The 17,261-nt window shown below is 34.7% G+C and overlaps 1 protein-coding gene across 1 annotated transcript; it reads right to left on the reverse strand.

Annotated features, from left to right (window-relative positions):
• Nucleotides 1–7,630: 7,630 nt before the first annotated feature.
• LOC145664503 (glutaminyl-peptide cyclotransferase-like) lies at nt 7,631–13,063 on the reverse strand. The gene is made up of 2 exons (XM_081731226.1): nt 12,525–13,063; nt 7,631–8,150 (listed from the first exon to the last, which is right to left on the reverse strand). Exons 1-2 carry the CDS (start codon nt 12,748–12,750, stop codon nt 7,999–8,001), a joined length of 378 nt encoding a protein of 125 aa, XP_081587352.1. The 5' UTR covers nt 12,751–13,063; the 3' UTR covers nt 7,631–7,998.
• Nucleotides 13,064–17,261: the final 4,198 nt, after the last annotated feature.

Below are 17,261 nucleotides of genomic sequence, written 5' to 3' on the forward strand. Positions count from 1 at the left end.
TCTCGTACGATGTCTGAGAACTGCTCAGCTGTCAAGAGAATAGTTTCGTTTGTTTCCGCACAAGAATGTTGATCAGAAATTGGTGAGAACGTAGATATGTTCCCAACGCATTTACTATAGTCCATACTATTTGGGTCAAAGGGAAACAAGTCAAAGGAGGGAAAGCCATTCTTAATAGTTGATGGGGAAATATAATTATCCACTACTTCCTTAAGAAGAGGAGCAAAATTAAGCTCGTTCACATTTCATCGGGTGGTTATGCCTCCAATTCCAAACCACTTTTCTCCACCCCTTCTTTATTGGCCGAAATGCTGCAACATTTGCTGTTTCAAATACTCGAGTTGCATTTGGAAACAAATCATTATGTTATATTTTTAACTCACAGCATAGCTGACTCAACTGGTACATTAGGTGGGTCTTATGTCCATCAACAAAATAAGTGATTGGAAATAACATTTTGTTGTTTGTACAACACATTAGCAACGCATTCATAGAATAGTTCAACTTTCATCCAATCGTTGTTACTATGTCGAACACCCCATCTCTTTGAAACAGACTTTGCCACATGTTTTGGAATACGAACATAAGGGTACACCATCATTGGTGGAGTTGTATCACCGTTAGCCTTAAATGTAAACATTACTGTTATTGAGTCCTTAGCATTAACTTCATATACATTTTGGTACTCTTTTCAGCTACAACACTCCCTATATCGTTTTCACTTATATAGGTTCTTAGTTTTGTAAAATTGGAGTAGGACCAAAGTCATCTCTGCCATTAGGATTTTTTAACGGAATTACAGTGTAGATCTTGGTACATCGTACATCTTTGAGACTGTTTTGATTCCCATGCCTTCTGGAACTGCTTGGAGAGCATCTTCAAGCCTTTGCTTATAATATTTGCGAGTTCGAAATCTTGGCAGATGGCAATATTGGCCTAGGTCTCTAACCAACAGAAACTACTCCAATACAAGATATAAAAATTAACATTATCACAACGTACCGGCATAAATATAAATTGAGTCGATGAGTTCGAATACCAGTCATCTCCACTTTTTGACAAAATTGGACATTATTTTACAAGACATTATTGAGTATGTATTTTTTTTATAATAGTGAATATGTACTTTTTATAATAGTTGAGGTCATAATGAAAGGAAAATTGTTATATTTGAATGAACAGATAAGGACGTAAATATTGTAATATCTTTTTCAGCATGTTTTTTTATTATTATTATTATTATTTTACTCGAGATTTCATCATAGTTAGTTATTAAAATACCAACCTATCTTCATTTTATCGTCCTAACAAACCAATATATGTTGATAGTAAAATAGTTTAGATTGATCGAGCTCCTGGACATTCAGAATTTCATTCAGACATTGTTTTCACTTTCTCTCACCTGATGTCACTTAAATCGAAACCTTACGAATTTTCTTTTCGAAATAGAGCGTGCTCTAAACAAGAGAAATCTCATAGGATCGTTCAGAACACAGGAAATGACATGCGATCTGATGCCATACACGTAGAGATTTTAAGTCTAGGAAAAATCGTAAGAGATTTCCTAGGATCTATCCTATAGTGTATAGCTTGCCTTACTGAATTTTTCGATTAACCCTTTCGAGACAGGGTGGACAAAGTATCACTAAAGGTATGGTAGGGACACTTAATCCTCTCCTGTATGAACACTAATTAAGATATCGGAATGATTTTTTTCTATGCCAAGTATGGTTAGACTAGTATACCCTGATGTTATTTTTTATCTGACTGTCGAATTTTCCTCTCAAATTTGAGCCCAAAGACAAAAAAATCGAGATTTTTCGAGTTTGATTTTTCCTTTTTTCCAGTTTTTCCAGTATAACCTTCCTCATTTTACAGAGATCTACTTAGGACTTGTCAGGTATAAATTTCATAGATACCTAATTTTTAAGACCAATTAGATTAACTCGTTGCGAAATAGGGAATTTAAAATTTTCTATTTTTCGCTCAAAATTTCGAAATTTATGTTTATAAATCCGTACCTACACGTACGAACGCAAGTCAACTTACAGCAGTCGAACATCAGTCCTTACTGAACAAAAGGAAATACAGATCGTTACAATTGGGTAATTAGGGGGCGCACAAAAAATTCGAATTCAGATTCTACATCTTGATTTTCTTTTTCCTTTTCTCTATCATATTTTTTCTTAATTACAAGCTTCGATTCTTAGATATCGACATAATACTCGTAAGATATATTAGTGGTGTAACATAGTTTATTTAAGATAATTTGCGTCTGTTTAAAATCAAAGTTTCCAGCCATAGAAAATTTTAATTCCCTAGTATAGGTGAAAATTCGTAAAATATTCCATTTTCCCTCTATAATTTCCTTTTTCTAGCCTACATTGGAACAAACGTACCAGTATCTAAAAGCCTCGTCTTATTCACTTGGATAATTAGGGAGACTACAGTTGAGGTTTACAGTAGGTCTTGTTCTCTAAGTGGAAAGATCTCTGATTTTCTTAGGTAGATTTTTTTTAATGACGTGCTCAGTTTATTAGATATTGTCATGATACTTCTAGGATTTATTTGTGGGATACCAACGTGGAATATCAAGATAATTGAGCCTGGTAGCAGTATTTCCAGCCACAGAAAATTTTAATTCCCGAGCACTAGAATTTCAGAAAAAAAGTTTTATTCCGTGCGAAAAACCGGAGAGACAATGGACAAAAAGTAATCGAAAAAATCAAGTGTCATTGATCTTGTAGCAGCAGATGCCAAATATAACTGCTACAATAGCTTCTTTATTGACGAAAAAATCAGCAAAGTTGGAAGATCTGTGGATGAAATTAAGACTCCAAGCCTTCAATACATTCATTGAATATATTGATAGAAATTATGAATGTCTGGTTACTCTGACAAGCAATTGTAAAAGCTTATTCATCACTATGGAAAGGGATCCGTCATAACAGAAGGTCGGACTTCATATGGTAAAGAAGTAATATTCACATTTAGAGGCTTTGCCAACAAGTTGTTGCATGAAGGAAGGTAGCGATACACACATTAAACAAAAAAAAAAAAAAAAGTAATAAATTGGAAGTTCTTTGAATCGTGCAAACATCAGTAGAAAATATTAGAAAAGACATCCGAATTCAACCGTAGGTTCCTAAATCACAAACTTTTGATTCGTGAACAAAGAAGAGGAACAACGATGACAGTTCAGCAACTAACCGTAAGCGTTCGGTGATAGCTCACCATATCATTTCAGATTGTCGCCCATAATTTATTTCTGCCCTGAAACTAACCATAGGTGTACACTGCCTGCGTCACTACGCATTTAGACAGCTAATAGATTTTTGACTAATCTTAGAATAAGTCCTCCACACAAAGAGAAGACGATAGGAATATTCAAGAATAAATGCAGAGGAGTCAACAAAAAGTAAATTCATTTATTCAGTTCGCATTTAACAATGCAGATTTTAATACAAGAATACTTGACTGTCACATACGTTTCATAATATGGGAGGAATAAAGACATGCACACCTCCAGGTCACATGCATGTGAAAAAACCGAAATTTCCAGAGTCACTGAAGTTCCCAAATCTGATCATGTTACTAGTCTCTGTAAAGAAACAGTCTAGAAAAGGCCAACTAAGTTATAAAGGTAACCAAGAATGTTCTGTCGCTTTTTGTGGAGGTCTGTGTTCAGTTGGCCCTCACACTGTGAGTTGAATGCGAATGAAGATAAGGCGAAGGTCAGCTCTTGGTGAGGGTATATCCAACATACTACTTGGTTGTGCCAGTTCAGTTACACAATGAACGTGCGTAAGAGCAAGAGTGAACATGGGAGCTCCAAACAGTGTCATAAGGGCGTATATGCTGTACGAGTTCAAACGCCGCTGCAGCGGGACGGGAGATATGTCAGGCCTTTGGTGAGGGTGTCGTGACTACGTGGACAGTGCAGTGGTGGTTTAACAAGTTTAAGGACGGTGACGAAACACTCGAAGACGCACTACGTGTAGGAACACCAACACTTGTACAAAATGATCTTCAAGCAACAATTGGGGGCGAACAGTGGTCAGACATGTGAGGAACTGGGGCTACAATTCAGTGAGTGGAGAAACCATTCGGCAGCACCTCCATCAACTTGGGAAGCACTACAGGTTGAAGCGATGGGTTCCACATAATTTGACTCCGGGCTAGAAAGCAATGCGAACAGACACCTGCTTCAGACACCTGTGTGTCTTTGCTGTCTTGTCTGAAGGAGCCATTTGTGAATAGGGTGTCGACATGTGATGAGAAGTGGGTCCTGTACGAAGGTCCACGCGCCATCATCATTGGTTAGAAACACATGAACCGGTTCCAAAACAGCCGAAACCAGCACTGCATAAGAAGGTCCTCCGTATTTGGTGAACTGCTCGCGGGATCGTGAATCGGAAACTGCTACTAGCTGGTCAGAGCATCAATGCAACTCTGTACTGTCAGCAGCTGAGCTGTGTTCAAGAAAAACTCAGCACTTCTGAATCCTCCTGTTATAGGACAACGCTAAGCCCCCGTGACTAGGATGACCCGGGACACCACTCTACGCCTTGGCTGGTAACACTTGCATCCGCCATACTCGCCGGACATTGCACCCTCCGATTATCACCTGTTCCATTCCTTGGACAATCATCTTAGAGGACACCAGTTTAAAACCCTAGTAGAGGTGTAAAATGCACTTGATACCTTCTTCGCTTCACAGCCCACCAAGTTCTACCGCGATGGAATGTATGGCCTTGTAGAACGATGGCAGAAGGACGTCGATGCTGATGGGAACTATTTTTGATCTTCCAGGTACATTTTAGGTGACATATCGATGTTTGAAGGTGGTTGGTTAAAAATCGACAGAGCTTTCTTGGTTACCTTTATAATGTGGGGATCAAGAGTTTGATGATGATAGATGTATTATGAAGGACATATGACAAACTTGATGTTAAAAAACTAGAGTTTCTTGACAATATATAGTTAAACATTCATTTCTTAACTGTTTCCAATCCCGCTATGAAGGGGTTTTATGCTCATCTTGACAGCAAACTCTCTGCAATTTACTGAATAAGACACGTCTCATTGAAAAACTTACTCCACTATCGCGGTCTCAGAACAATGTTTTGCAAGCGGAAGATGCTGATGAAATGATCGTGTCGACAGCTATTGATAGTGTACTACATAGCAGTTGCTATTGTTGGTACAGACAGATTTGTTGATAATTATGATGGGACGCTCTAAACCAGAAAATCACCTGTACTTCGTAAAATCAAGATCTACCACAAAAGAATTTAAGTGTTACGATTGGGGATGATTAGTACGAAAACGGAGCCTCTTTCTGCTTCGATACCTGCATTACATGCATTAACAGGCTGTGACTCAGCATCAGTTCTTTTCAAGAAGGGCAAAAATCTGCTCTCAAACTGATTCAAATACATAACGAATTATCTCATTCTGTAACTCTTTTTAATGGAAAAAATTACGACACTGAACTTATAAAGGGTACAGGAGAAAAAAGTCTTGGAGAGACTGTACGGTGGTAAGGAAGGTGAGGATCTTGATTCCCTTCGATACAGATATACAAAAACTCTTGGATGATTGTAGTTGTTGATCCACCTTTGATCTTGCGAACCTACTTCCAATGTCTGCAGCTACCAGACAACATTCACTAAGAGCATACCTTCAAGTCCAGTTTTGGTTTGGAAATAAGCTCGAACCCACAGAATGGGGTTGGTATGTGAACGCTTGGTTTCAGTATTAACAACTTTTCCAGCGGTGCCTGATAAGCTCTTGAATCAAATTAATTGTCAATGTAAAATCTCTCTTCGAACTGACTGTTCCAGAAGATGTGAATGTCGAAGAAAGAAAAAAAAAACTATCCTGTGCTAAATTATATATATAAAAAAAAAAAAAAGCAGTGGAATAACCTGCATTAATGCTCAAGAAGTTATTTCTGATGAAACAGATCGAAATTATCGACGATGTCTTATAAACTACATTTGTAGCTACATGCAATTATGAACTATTGCCTTAAATCTTTCTACTACAACCTGCGTTATTGTAAACACATCTATTCATAACAAGTACATCAAATTCTCTAAAAAATTTTTAAAAAAAAATGAACTCTAAATTACAATTTATTATTTACAATTTTAAGATGACATTTATATTTACAAACAAAAAAAGAGGAAAAATGAAAGATTTTTACTCGATAAAAATTTCTTTTGAAAAATTAACAATTTAATAATTAACATCAAATAATCTATTTTAATTTGCGTAATTAGGCGTTTAGAAGATGAAAATCCATGTGTATTTTTCAAGTTATAGGAACAAATGTGAAAGAGTAACGACTTCTTGTGTCGTCATGTTTAGACGCCATTTTGAAAGTGAAGCCCGTGTGGGATAGATGGGGACTTTTAGAATGTTTTAAGGTTTAATTTAAAATACCGATACTGAGAAATTCAGCTTTCATTTAATTGGTCCGATATATAAGCCACCTGAGCCGTACTTCCCATGCACACAAGGAATTTGAATACTTTCACTTTTAGTATAAATATCTATGCTCTAAGATATCTCTTTCAGTTAGTGTCTGATCAAGACAACGTCAAGTTGTCGAAACCGTTACACTGTAATTTAGTTTTTAATAAACAAGTGTATATACTCTGGTCAGAAGTGTTTATTTTTTCTTTAGTGAGTTCCAGAGTCGTGATGGATAGAGTTGCATGAAAAATATTCTGTTTCAAAAGTACAATTTTCTATTAGTTCTTTTATAATCCTTGTTTAGTTCTTTAGGTCCATTATTCGGTTACTGCTATTCCATCCCTTTATCAAGATTTCCCTTATCTAAATTTAATGTTGAAAATTTTGTTCTTAGAAAGGACTCAGAAACGTTCCTTTCTGTGCACGATGAACTTCTGTGAAGGACTGGAATGACTTTCGTCTGATATGTTCGTTTTCTAGGCACAGTTCCAATTTTGTTACTTTCTTCCGAACGATTAGTTGATTGGTGGACCATAATGAAACATGTAAAATGTTTTCGATGCAATCTTTCTTTAATTATATTAGCTAGTTAGATAAGATACCGGTTAGTACTCATGAAGACGAATATAGTATACGTATATGGAAAATTTTGTAAGGAAATACTGAAAACAAAACTATTATCACAAGATAATCAACACGATGTAGTTCCACATACAATGACGGTTTTCTGAAAGACTTTGTGCTGAGGAAAGCACTTAACTTTTTGCCGAAACTTTTATAGTTAGAAAATTCTGGGCGCTTTTACGGTTAAGTACATTTTTTATGAATATTGAATATGCATCCTATTAAACAAGTGGTTGGCAATTGTGCTATCAACTCTTAAGTTCTTGAGCCGAAACTTATTACATTTTGTAGCCGTAAAGGATTTTTTTTAAATATTTAATTATATCCAGATATTTCTGAGTACTTTTACTTCAACAATTCGTTTTCTCGCAATTTTGTATTAAAACTAAATTGTTTATGTATATAGCCATCAAAATATCTTCGTATCTACACATACTTTATAGATTTAGTTTTATTTGTTTTACAATACACGCAAATGATTTTAAATTTGATTCATGGATATGTTTCTTATTAAAAAATTACATTTTAATCAACAAAATTGGTTTTATTTCATGCGGACTACCTGCGTCCTGTTGCATTTATTTGGAAACCATTAATATTCTGCAAAAACAATACATATTTTATATTCACAACCAACTTATAAATATTGCCATTGAATTATACAATAACAAGGACAATACTTTGAAATATTGCACTAAAAATACTCTTGTTTTTTCTTTAAAATATAGCACTGCTATCACCATTAAACTGAATGGAATGCTAGCTGATAAATTCATACGGAAGTTCTCTTGATTCCTTTCAGATTGGAAGCATAATTTTCACAATATATTGCAAAATAAAATATATATTCATTAGGAATTCTTCAAGTCTTGAATGTAAGCAATTGCTTTATCATACAATCAAATGAAGGTATTCAGCTACAAATACTCGAATGATTTTGTTTAAATCATCAATGCTTGTAAAATCCAGAGCTGCCTTGTTGTCGTACGGTGTATGCCATACTTTTGGAAACGGATACGTGATCAAGTGTAATATAGGAACACCTGAAAAGAAAACAACTAATTTTTAAAAAATAACAATAAAAGCACAGAAACAATGGCAATTCTACAAAACGGCTTTCGGAGTGTCTAAATCAGTGATTATATTCTAAATATAACAAGTCTTATTCATATTACAGGGTATTCACGCTAATACTGAATTACTTAATATAATGACTTTACTCAGACAGTTATTGTTCTGCTAGTATACGTCTATACAAGAGCTAGTAATTACGTTGATCATTTCAATCGTTATCTATATCCTTCATAGTTCTTAGAAACTTTTATGTATTTTTCCTAGAAATTCCATAGATTAAAACAAATGAAGACGACTGTTCACAGCACTCTAAAAGAAACAGAAAAAATATATCTGTGGCTTGGATCTAAAAGGGCCAATGTCACTTTTTGGCAAAAATGAGATATTCTTCAATTTTAAAGTCTATAAAAAGATGTTTTTTTGTGCAAGAAGAGCAAATGTCAACAAGAAATAGTTTGAAATATATACCATTCATATTAACATTTGCCTTTCTTGCGCAAGAAAATATCCATTTATAGGCGTTAAAATTGACGAACACCTCATTTTTTTTTTTTTTTTTTTTTTTTTTTTTTTTTTTTTTTTTTTTTTTTTTTTTTTTTTTTTTGCCAAAAAGTGACATTGGCCTTTTAGATCCAAGCTACAGAAATACAGTTTTCATGTTCACGTAAAAGTCGAATTACTGCCTTACCGATCTTAACTGAAATATTAATAACGGTGCCTCAAGATGAATTTCTTGACCAATCTAATGTTATAAAATGATAATATTAAAACTTACAAAACTAGGGAAGCTGTCTAAATTTAATTTAGAATTTTTAAAAATATTCCTGGTATTTCTTCTACTATTAAATTAAGAACGGGCAACTAAACCAAAGAATCACTACTGTTTTAATTCTTCTTTTTCCTAATTTTTCCACAGTTTGGATCAACTCAATTAACAGCTCGGCTTCTCTAGAATTCCGGATATACCTCCAGCTAAAGGATCTTTCTAATTATTTTAGTGTCCTAATTTTCGAATAGTTGATATGCATAGTTCCCAATACTTTATTGAACAGTGAAAACTACAAAAATATCGAATGAAAGATATTATTTAATAGTAACCCCCACCAAAAAGTATTAACTCCCACGATATGAATGAAAAATACGGTTATATATATATACACATCTAACCAGTGGCGGATCCAGGATATGATCAAGGGAGGGGCTAAACCATAATTTGCCGTTTTATCCAGTGTAAAGCAGAATTGAAGCTCATTTTATCCAGTGTAAACCTGAGCGTCAAGGGGGGGGGCTATAGCCCCTTAGCCCCCCCCCCCCTTAGATCCGCCCTTGCATCTAACAATAACATTTAAAGAAAGATGTTGGAATTCTTTACGTAAAAACTACGAATATGTAACTAGATTTGGATTATGGTCAACTGAACAAAGACTCATAATTACAGATATATATATTTTCAAACTGTCGGGGAGCACAATAGTTCAGTGGCAGAACGCTTATCTCTGGTACATGAGGTCCCTGGTTCGATCCCCAGCCAAATATGTTTCCAGTGGACAACGTTGTATCCGGGGTATTCCCGTTTCCTCACATTGTCATTCCACCGATCCTTTCATCCATCTCTCTTACGTTAGTCTAACGGGGATAATAGTAGGACGTTAAACTGAAAGATTTCATTTCATTTTTTCAAATTATAGAAAAAAAACAAAATAAAAGTACAGAAGCTTCAGGCTATTTGAAAGTAAAAAAAATGGGTAGTGAAATGACAGAGTCCTGTGAGCAGTAAGAAAAAATAATAGGGCCTGAAGAGAACGACTAAGCATTAGATGATAGGAAAGCAGCTACAAAGAAGACCATGATGACAGAATGAAGCACAAAAAGATGTGAAAAGAAATGGATATGATAAGAAAAGGTTTAGGATGACAAATGGAAAAATGTAAGTTGTTGAAAGGGCTCATACACTAACAGAGCCGGCAAGATGATGCAATCGGGAACTGATGATGGCAAAGATAAGATGTGTTCACGGATCTTACACTGGCAATTTTGATTCCAGCATTATCGCAGTGGTATGACATGCGAAGATTAATTTGCTAGGATTCACTTACAAGGAGAAGGCAGACTTTGGTAAATGAACTTCGGGGCCATTTTTTGCGAGGTGTTAGTGCACATTTAAAGAGTTAATATTACAAACTGGGAGAGCGCAATGGCCAAAAATAACGGAGAAAAATCGTCTTAAAGTTTTCTACTCGCCGCATATATCATACGACGCGCAAGTTTATCAAGTTTCGGCGTGGCAGAGTGAGAACAATTTACGACTCATGTGCAAAGGCTCCCGGGTTCGATTCCCGTTCCAGTGAAACATTGTTTTTTGCTTCAACCAATAAAGTAGCCATTTGTAACTATAAGTAAAATATTAACTCCTCATATGTTTATAATGAATTAAAACAGAACTTTTCAATTTCTTGTAAAATCTTTCCAAGTTTCATGTTAACTAGGAACAAAATTTAATCTATTTCCTAAATATTATTGTTACCGCAATCGTTGTGTATAAAATGTTCTTGACGCGATGTGTCTACATCTGTTGACAGTGTGCGAGTTACAGGGGGAATGAGGAGGAACTCTCCTTTAGTTATAGCAACATCCAGTATTGGCAAATGGGATTTCCCCCTCAACTCCTTTGTAATTCGCACACTGTCAACAGATGTAGACACGAAGCGTCAAGAACATTTATTACACGACGATTGTCATAACCATAATATAACTCGTGATATCAGTATATTTACGGAATAGATTAAATTTTCTTGCTAGTTAACATGGAACATTGAAAGATTTTACAAGTGATTTAAAAATCTATAGTTTTATCCATTATAAACATATGATTAGTTAATATTTTACTTATAGCTACAAATGGCTACTTTATTGGTTGAAGCAAAAAACGAGGTTTCACTAGAACGGGAATCGAACCCGGGACACTTTGCACATCAGTCGCAAATTCTTCTCACTCTGCCAAGCCGACACTTGATAAATTTAAGCGTCGTATGATATATGCGGCGAGTAGAAAACTTTAAGACGGTTTTCCTCCGTTATTTTTGGCCATTGCGCTCTCCCAGTTTGTAATATTAACTTTTTAAATGTACACTACCACCTCGCAAAAAATAGCCCTGAATTCACTTACCGAAGTCTGCCTTCTCCTTGTTAGATCAGCTCATCATTTTGTTAGCATTGCACCTCGCACACGGAACCAAGATATGATTTTATATATATATTTAACTTTAACTATCTACTGACATTCCTTGCATTACTAGAGCAATGGTTCCCAACCTGGGGCGATGAAGAGCGACTAAAGGGGGCTACTGACAAAAATGAACTGTGAAATCATTAAAAACGCACCACTTGTAATTACCATGTACAGTCCGCAGCAAAAAACCTGCAACATGAGGATGTAAGTTTATTGTGAAACGACGAAATCTTTTGCTCCAAAATACGTGTGCAGGGGAGGACGCCGAGGTTTCTTCTGTCGTGATTAGTGCAACTTAGATGTTATGTTGATTCCCTGGGCTGTTAGGCGTAGTTTCACAATAAACTTACATGCTCATGTTGCAGTTTTTTTGCTGTGGACTACAATTTAGCTCATGCAAACTTTACAGATGGTATAGAGTTCACACTTTGTATTCCTACTCTAGATTTTTACGTTACTAAAAACTTACGCAAATTAAAATACTTTACAAAATTATCAATAATGAGTAAAAAACGCTATTTCAGTGTACAACACAGACTTCAAAAACTCAACTCCTCAAGTAAGAGCAAATTATTATTACTGAAGATTTGAGAATTCAATACTGCATCTGAAATCTAGAAGGGGACAGATAGAAAGTACGTACGGGAAGGAAAGAGGAAGGCGTGAAATACGCAGGGTTTACAAAGGGAAGCGCCACGTAAACAAGGTTAGAAATCTCAGTATTAAGTGAAAGGTTTCCAATTGCACTTGAAACATTCTAAATTTAATATTAAAAGTTCGAATGTAATTCTTTGTGAACATAATTTCTGATAAACGGATACAGCTTAACAGCATTTCACTCATGTAACATCACGGCAAGCTCTAATTTCAACCGGAAGATTAAAAATATTTTACATGTATTTACTTTTTAAATTTACTTTACTCTGATATTTTTGGTCACTAATTTGCCCTACATTGTCAGTGATTAAAAACAATGAACATGTTTCCTTTACATAATGAATGTTTCTTTCCTGAAAGATTATTATTTTTAATTTGAATCTGCAATTTTATTTAGCCGAATTAGTCTGATTTAATTTGAACTTAACTTAAATAAAATAAATCTATATTCTATTACCTTTCTTTAAAAATGGAATATGATCATCTTCTATGCCTGCGTATGATGATCTTTCCTGGAAGTATCGCTGTCTACGTCCGACAGAAGAAGAATGTCCATCAAGAAGCTGCATACTTGAAAGTCGCTTTTCAATGGACACCAAATTCAGGTACCACTTCTCAGTTGAATAAAAATAGCTGTAAAACTTAGGATCTGGAGCACCAATTAAATCCAGCAACACTAACATATCCTGCGGAAATCAAGAATATCATTTAAATTCCATAGGTGGAAAATCTTACAAACATAAACAATCTGCAAAATAATACATTGTATTGTACTGTATTTTCGAGTTAAGTGACAAACAGTTCAACCCTTTAGGCTAAAGAAGACCATGTGAAATAAGCGATAGTAATGAACTAAATGGTGAAGAATATGTAACACCCATGCCCTTAGCAAGGTTTCAACCAGTGAGAGAGAAGCCTTGCAATCGCCGGCCTGATGTATTAGACCGCTTGACTATGCCAGCCGACTGCAAAATATCAGAAAAGAATAGATACCTACTGGTACCATATCAATTTCTATAATTCCCTTTATTTTATTCTTGAGATTAAATAGAAGATAACACACTATATATAAAAGAAGAAATCTGACTGACTGAGCAGTACCTAGACCGAACTGCTAAAGCTGATACTTGAAATTTGGTTAGTACACAAAATTTCTGACGTAAGGTACTACCAAGGAGGACGAAGCGTCAAGAACATTTTTTACACGACTGTGGTAACCATAATATAACTCGTGATATCAATATATTTACGAAATAGATTATATTTCGTTGCTAGTTAAGTGGAACATTGAAAGATTTTACAACTGATTTGAATATTTCTATTCTTTTAATTCGTTATAAACATATGGTGATTTACACTGGCGTCTCTGGTATGTAAAATTTGGGGGAAGGGACATCAAAGAAAGTATAGTACGTTCGCTATACTCCTAGTATACAGTTGCTGTCCGATGCCGACACACCGCGGGTGGTGGAAGATGTCACCAAACTCAGTATGGGGGGCTTATTTATGGCTAGGCGAAAGAAAGTGGGTGAGTGTGACAGATCTGTAGTTGCCACATTTTCCTTTTTGTATCATTTCTAGAGTTTTTTGTTTTTTAAAGTACTATATTAAAACATAATATCTACGAATTTTGTATACGAGAAAACGATTGCAAAATTGCTAGTATACGTATAAGAAAAGCGATCAGCAAGGGATAATAATAATTAGCATCATTATTTAAGTATTACGTTTGTCCTGCAAACTGCCTAAGTAGATTTTAAATGAGTACATATGACTTTTTTGTTTACTGAATTCGTAATGACTTAAAGAAACAAGCAATTGGAACTGTGCAGCCCAAAAAATAAACCTTCATAATTATGACAAAAACACAATAACACGAATTTACGCAGATGTTCATTTCTAATTTATATTTAGTCAAATGCTACTGGAATTTTCTTATTTGATATTTTTTTCACTAGTCCCTAGAGTTTTTCATAGAGTTGCTTTAATTCTATGTCTTTCTACACGGCTAATTAAGCATAATTTATTGTTAGGATATATATAGTATTAGACTAGTGTTGCCCCCGAGATTGTAAGTATCTTGTAAATTCGATATGAGATTTTAAAAAAATGACAATTCTCGTCTCATTTTCGAGACTAGAATCGAGATGAGAGATAAATTTCATGATTCTGGCGGGCAACTCTAGCTTATCCCAGTCTTAGTTCTCAAACTTTGTTTATTGATACATGCATCATAGCATAAAAATCATAAATTGATAAAAGACTGTACGAACACAATGTGGAACATTTATATTTTCTTTTAGAGATGGAGGATACACTATATGCTCCAATGATAAATTGGTTTGAATTTTATATCACTCCCTTCATGAACCTCTCGTTACGCTGAAGGATTCTGATAACTTCTAGATGAAATTAAGACAAGTGAATTTTGAAACTACTTAAGACTTCCAAAGCATCTGAATACAATACTCAAACTTCGAAGTAGTCGGTTACATCTACAACTACTGGATGTAACAGAGGAATAGTATCAAAGAAAGAACCTGTTCCTGAGTTTATATATATATATATATATATATATATGGGTCGATTTCACGAAGTGGTATAATTTCATTCCTTCACCGATATATCCATTACATGGAAAAGGAAAGAAAAAGAAAAAACCTAAATAAGTACATTTGTTTTCTTCTATCCAACTATTTATTTAATCCCGAATAGTTATTTTATATGTTTCATTTTTTTAATGTTAAATATCATTTTCGTCATTTCGGTAACTGTCCCCGCGTCAATGTAGTCACGAAAACTGTCAAAAATTTATAACTAATAATTTTTTTCGTTTCTTTGAAGACTTGCGTCTCAAACTACCTGATGAATGTTACAGGTTTACTTGTTTACGCAAGTGTAATGGAAGGAGATAACGCAGTCCCCAGAAACTGGATTTAGGGGCCACTTGTTTGTAAAACTCATTATCAATGCGACAACTAAGCCCGCCAACCTGCCTTTCTTTGTTAGTTGAGAGGCTCAAGCTTTGCTATCTAGACGTGAACTGCGATCTATCATAAAAGGTAAGACATAAAAATGTTATTGCGATGTTTAATGAGAAAAAGGAAGGTTGTGTTTTTTTTATCATTATCCCGGTCACGTGACTTACAGGGAAATAAATGTTATCTAATTCTTCATGTTTATTTCATAAATTGGATATTTGAGCTCTCTACGTGTTGAATATTTGATTTATTGTTTTCTTTAATAATTTCATACACATAAGTGAAAACACCATATCGGTCACGAGACTTAACCAATTATTGGGTGACCGAAATGATCCTAAATGACAGTCACGTGACCAGAATGATGAACAACATAATATTACGGAAAACTGTGTAATATTTTTTAAACTTTATAAGCTCGCAGATATTGAATACATGATTTATATGTAATAAGGTACTTGGATGTAAACTGAAACACATTGCTGGACACAAAATTTAATTAAAACACTGCTAAATATGAAATCATGTAACAATAGCTGTAAAGGCCATTGACTGCATGCAGTGTCGGATTTACGAAGGAGGCTTTCGAGTTGAAGCTTCCCCTAAATTCCAGGATTTTATTTTAAAGGCTAACCGTTAGCGGTTCCAATGGTGATGATAAGCTTCAGGTTCCTCCAAAATTCTCGCATTTAAAAAACGAAGTATTCCTTCGAAAATCACCTCCCAAAATATGTGTCTAAATCCGCCGCTGATTGAAAGTGAGACTGAAACATACACACACACACACACACACACATATTATATATATATATATATATATTATATATATATATATATTGTATATATGAACTAGGACAAGTTTTCAAATACGTTTGAGTCTTTACAACATATTTTGGCAATTTAATTTAAAATATTTAAATTTTATTATGATACAGTTTTCCTTATTGCTACAAGTATTTTAAAAGTTTACTCACCTACATATCTATCGAACTGTTACAATCATTTTTTTCTTAGTTGTTACCGGATGTTAATTTTTTTTAACCTGGTATGTACGTCAGATGTATCCTTTAAAATACATTAGTTCTTTCATACATTTTTGAATCCTATTCAACTGAGGATTTAGGGATAGCTTTCTGTCTGCTTTGGAAACGTCGAACTAGAGTACGTTCCGTTCTGCATTATCGGAATCTACAACTAAAAATAATATACATTCCCTCTTTAGACACATTTTCGGTTTGTCATAGCGCTAAAGAATGTATTTGGTACACAAAGATTAGCCTATACTTTCTTTTCTTCGGATCAGGAATCACGTTCCAAATATTGTCGATGTTGTTTCAAAACTAACTGCATAAAAGTAACTATATCCTAAAGATAAAAGAGGGTTGTAAATTAGTAAAAGCTTGCGTCTTTTCCAATCCTATCTTGCCACACATAATTTTCTTTTACTTTCACGAGAAAGCTCAAGGTATGAACAAAACAAACTTTAGAAATCAGAGAATTTCAAACTATGTATTTAACTTAACTTTTCATTTATACATGTAAGTACAACAAAATGTAGTAGTAGTAAATAATAATAATAATAATAATAATAATAATAATAATAATAATAATAATAATAATAATAATAATAAAGAACTTACTCAGATTATTTTCATTAATATCAGGAATGTGGAATACGAAGATATTTATTGTTAATATTTCAAAATGTTATTAAAAATGCTTTTTTTTTCTTCACGAGCAAGACAATTCACGAAACAGCTACATAAATGTACAATGCAAAATAAAGAGTTAATTTTTATTATTATTTAAAGTCTATTTTTATTTTTATACTCCCACACTGTGCAATGCATAAGTATTGGAAGTCTTATAGAACGGCTATGTCCGTCCGTCTGTCGACATCTATACAGAAGGTCAATTCACCTAAGATGACCAAAGTTTGTGCGCTCACCTGCTCACGACAATCCCTTTCCCCACCAACGGTTGTGCTCGATGTGGTGGATACGAGTCTGGACTATCGCCCTGCAACACAATTTTCACTGAAGTGGTGCGCGTCAAAGGTGTGTGAGGGGAATTGTAAACCACACCGTGTGACAAGCTTTCCAGAGGCCCGCTATGGTGGTGGGACGCCTTCGCGCGAGGCCTTGTTTCAGAAGGCCAAAGGCGCAGAAATCCATCGGCGACACATCTGGTAACTTCACAGGTATAGATGAGAA

The sequence above is a fragment of the Thermobia domestica genome, chromosome 11, assembly GCF_964235325.1.
Source record: "Thermobia domestica chromosome 11, izTheDome1.hap1.1, whole genome shotgun sequence".
Taxonomy (NCBI): Eukaryota; Metazoa; Arthropoda; class Insecta; order Zygentoma; family Lepismatidae; genus Thermobia; species Thermobia domestica.

What these genes read in the sequence shown, in the direction of transcription:
- LOC145664503 (XM_081731226.1), bottom strand. Translation starts at nt 12,750, where the DNA reads ATGTTAGTGTTGCTGGATTTAATTGGTGCTCCAGATCCTAAGTTTTAC. An exon ending in TATTCCATTTTTAAAGAAAG is followed by an intron (nt 8,151 to 12,524) that starts GTAATAGAATAT and finishes TTTTCTTTTCAG; the next exon opens with GTGTTCCTATATTACACTTG.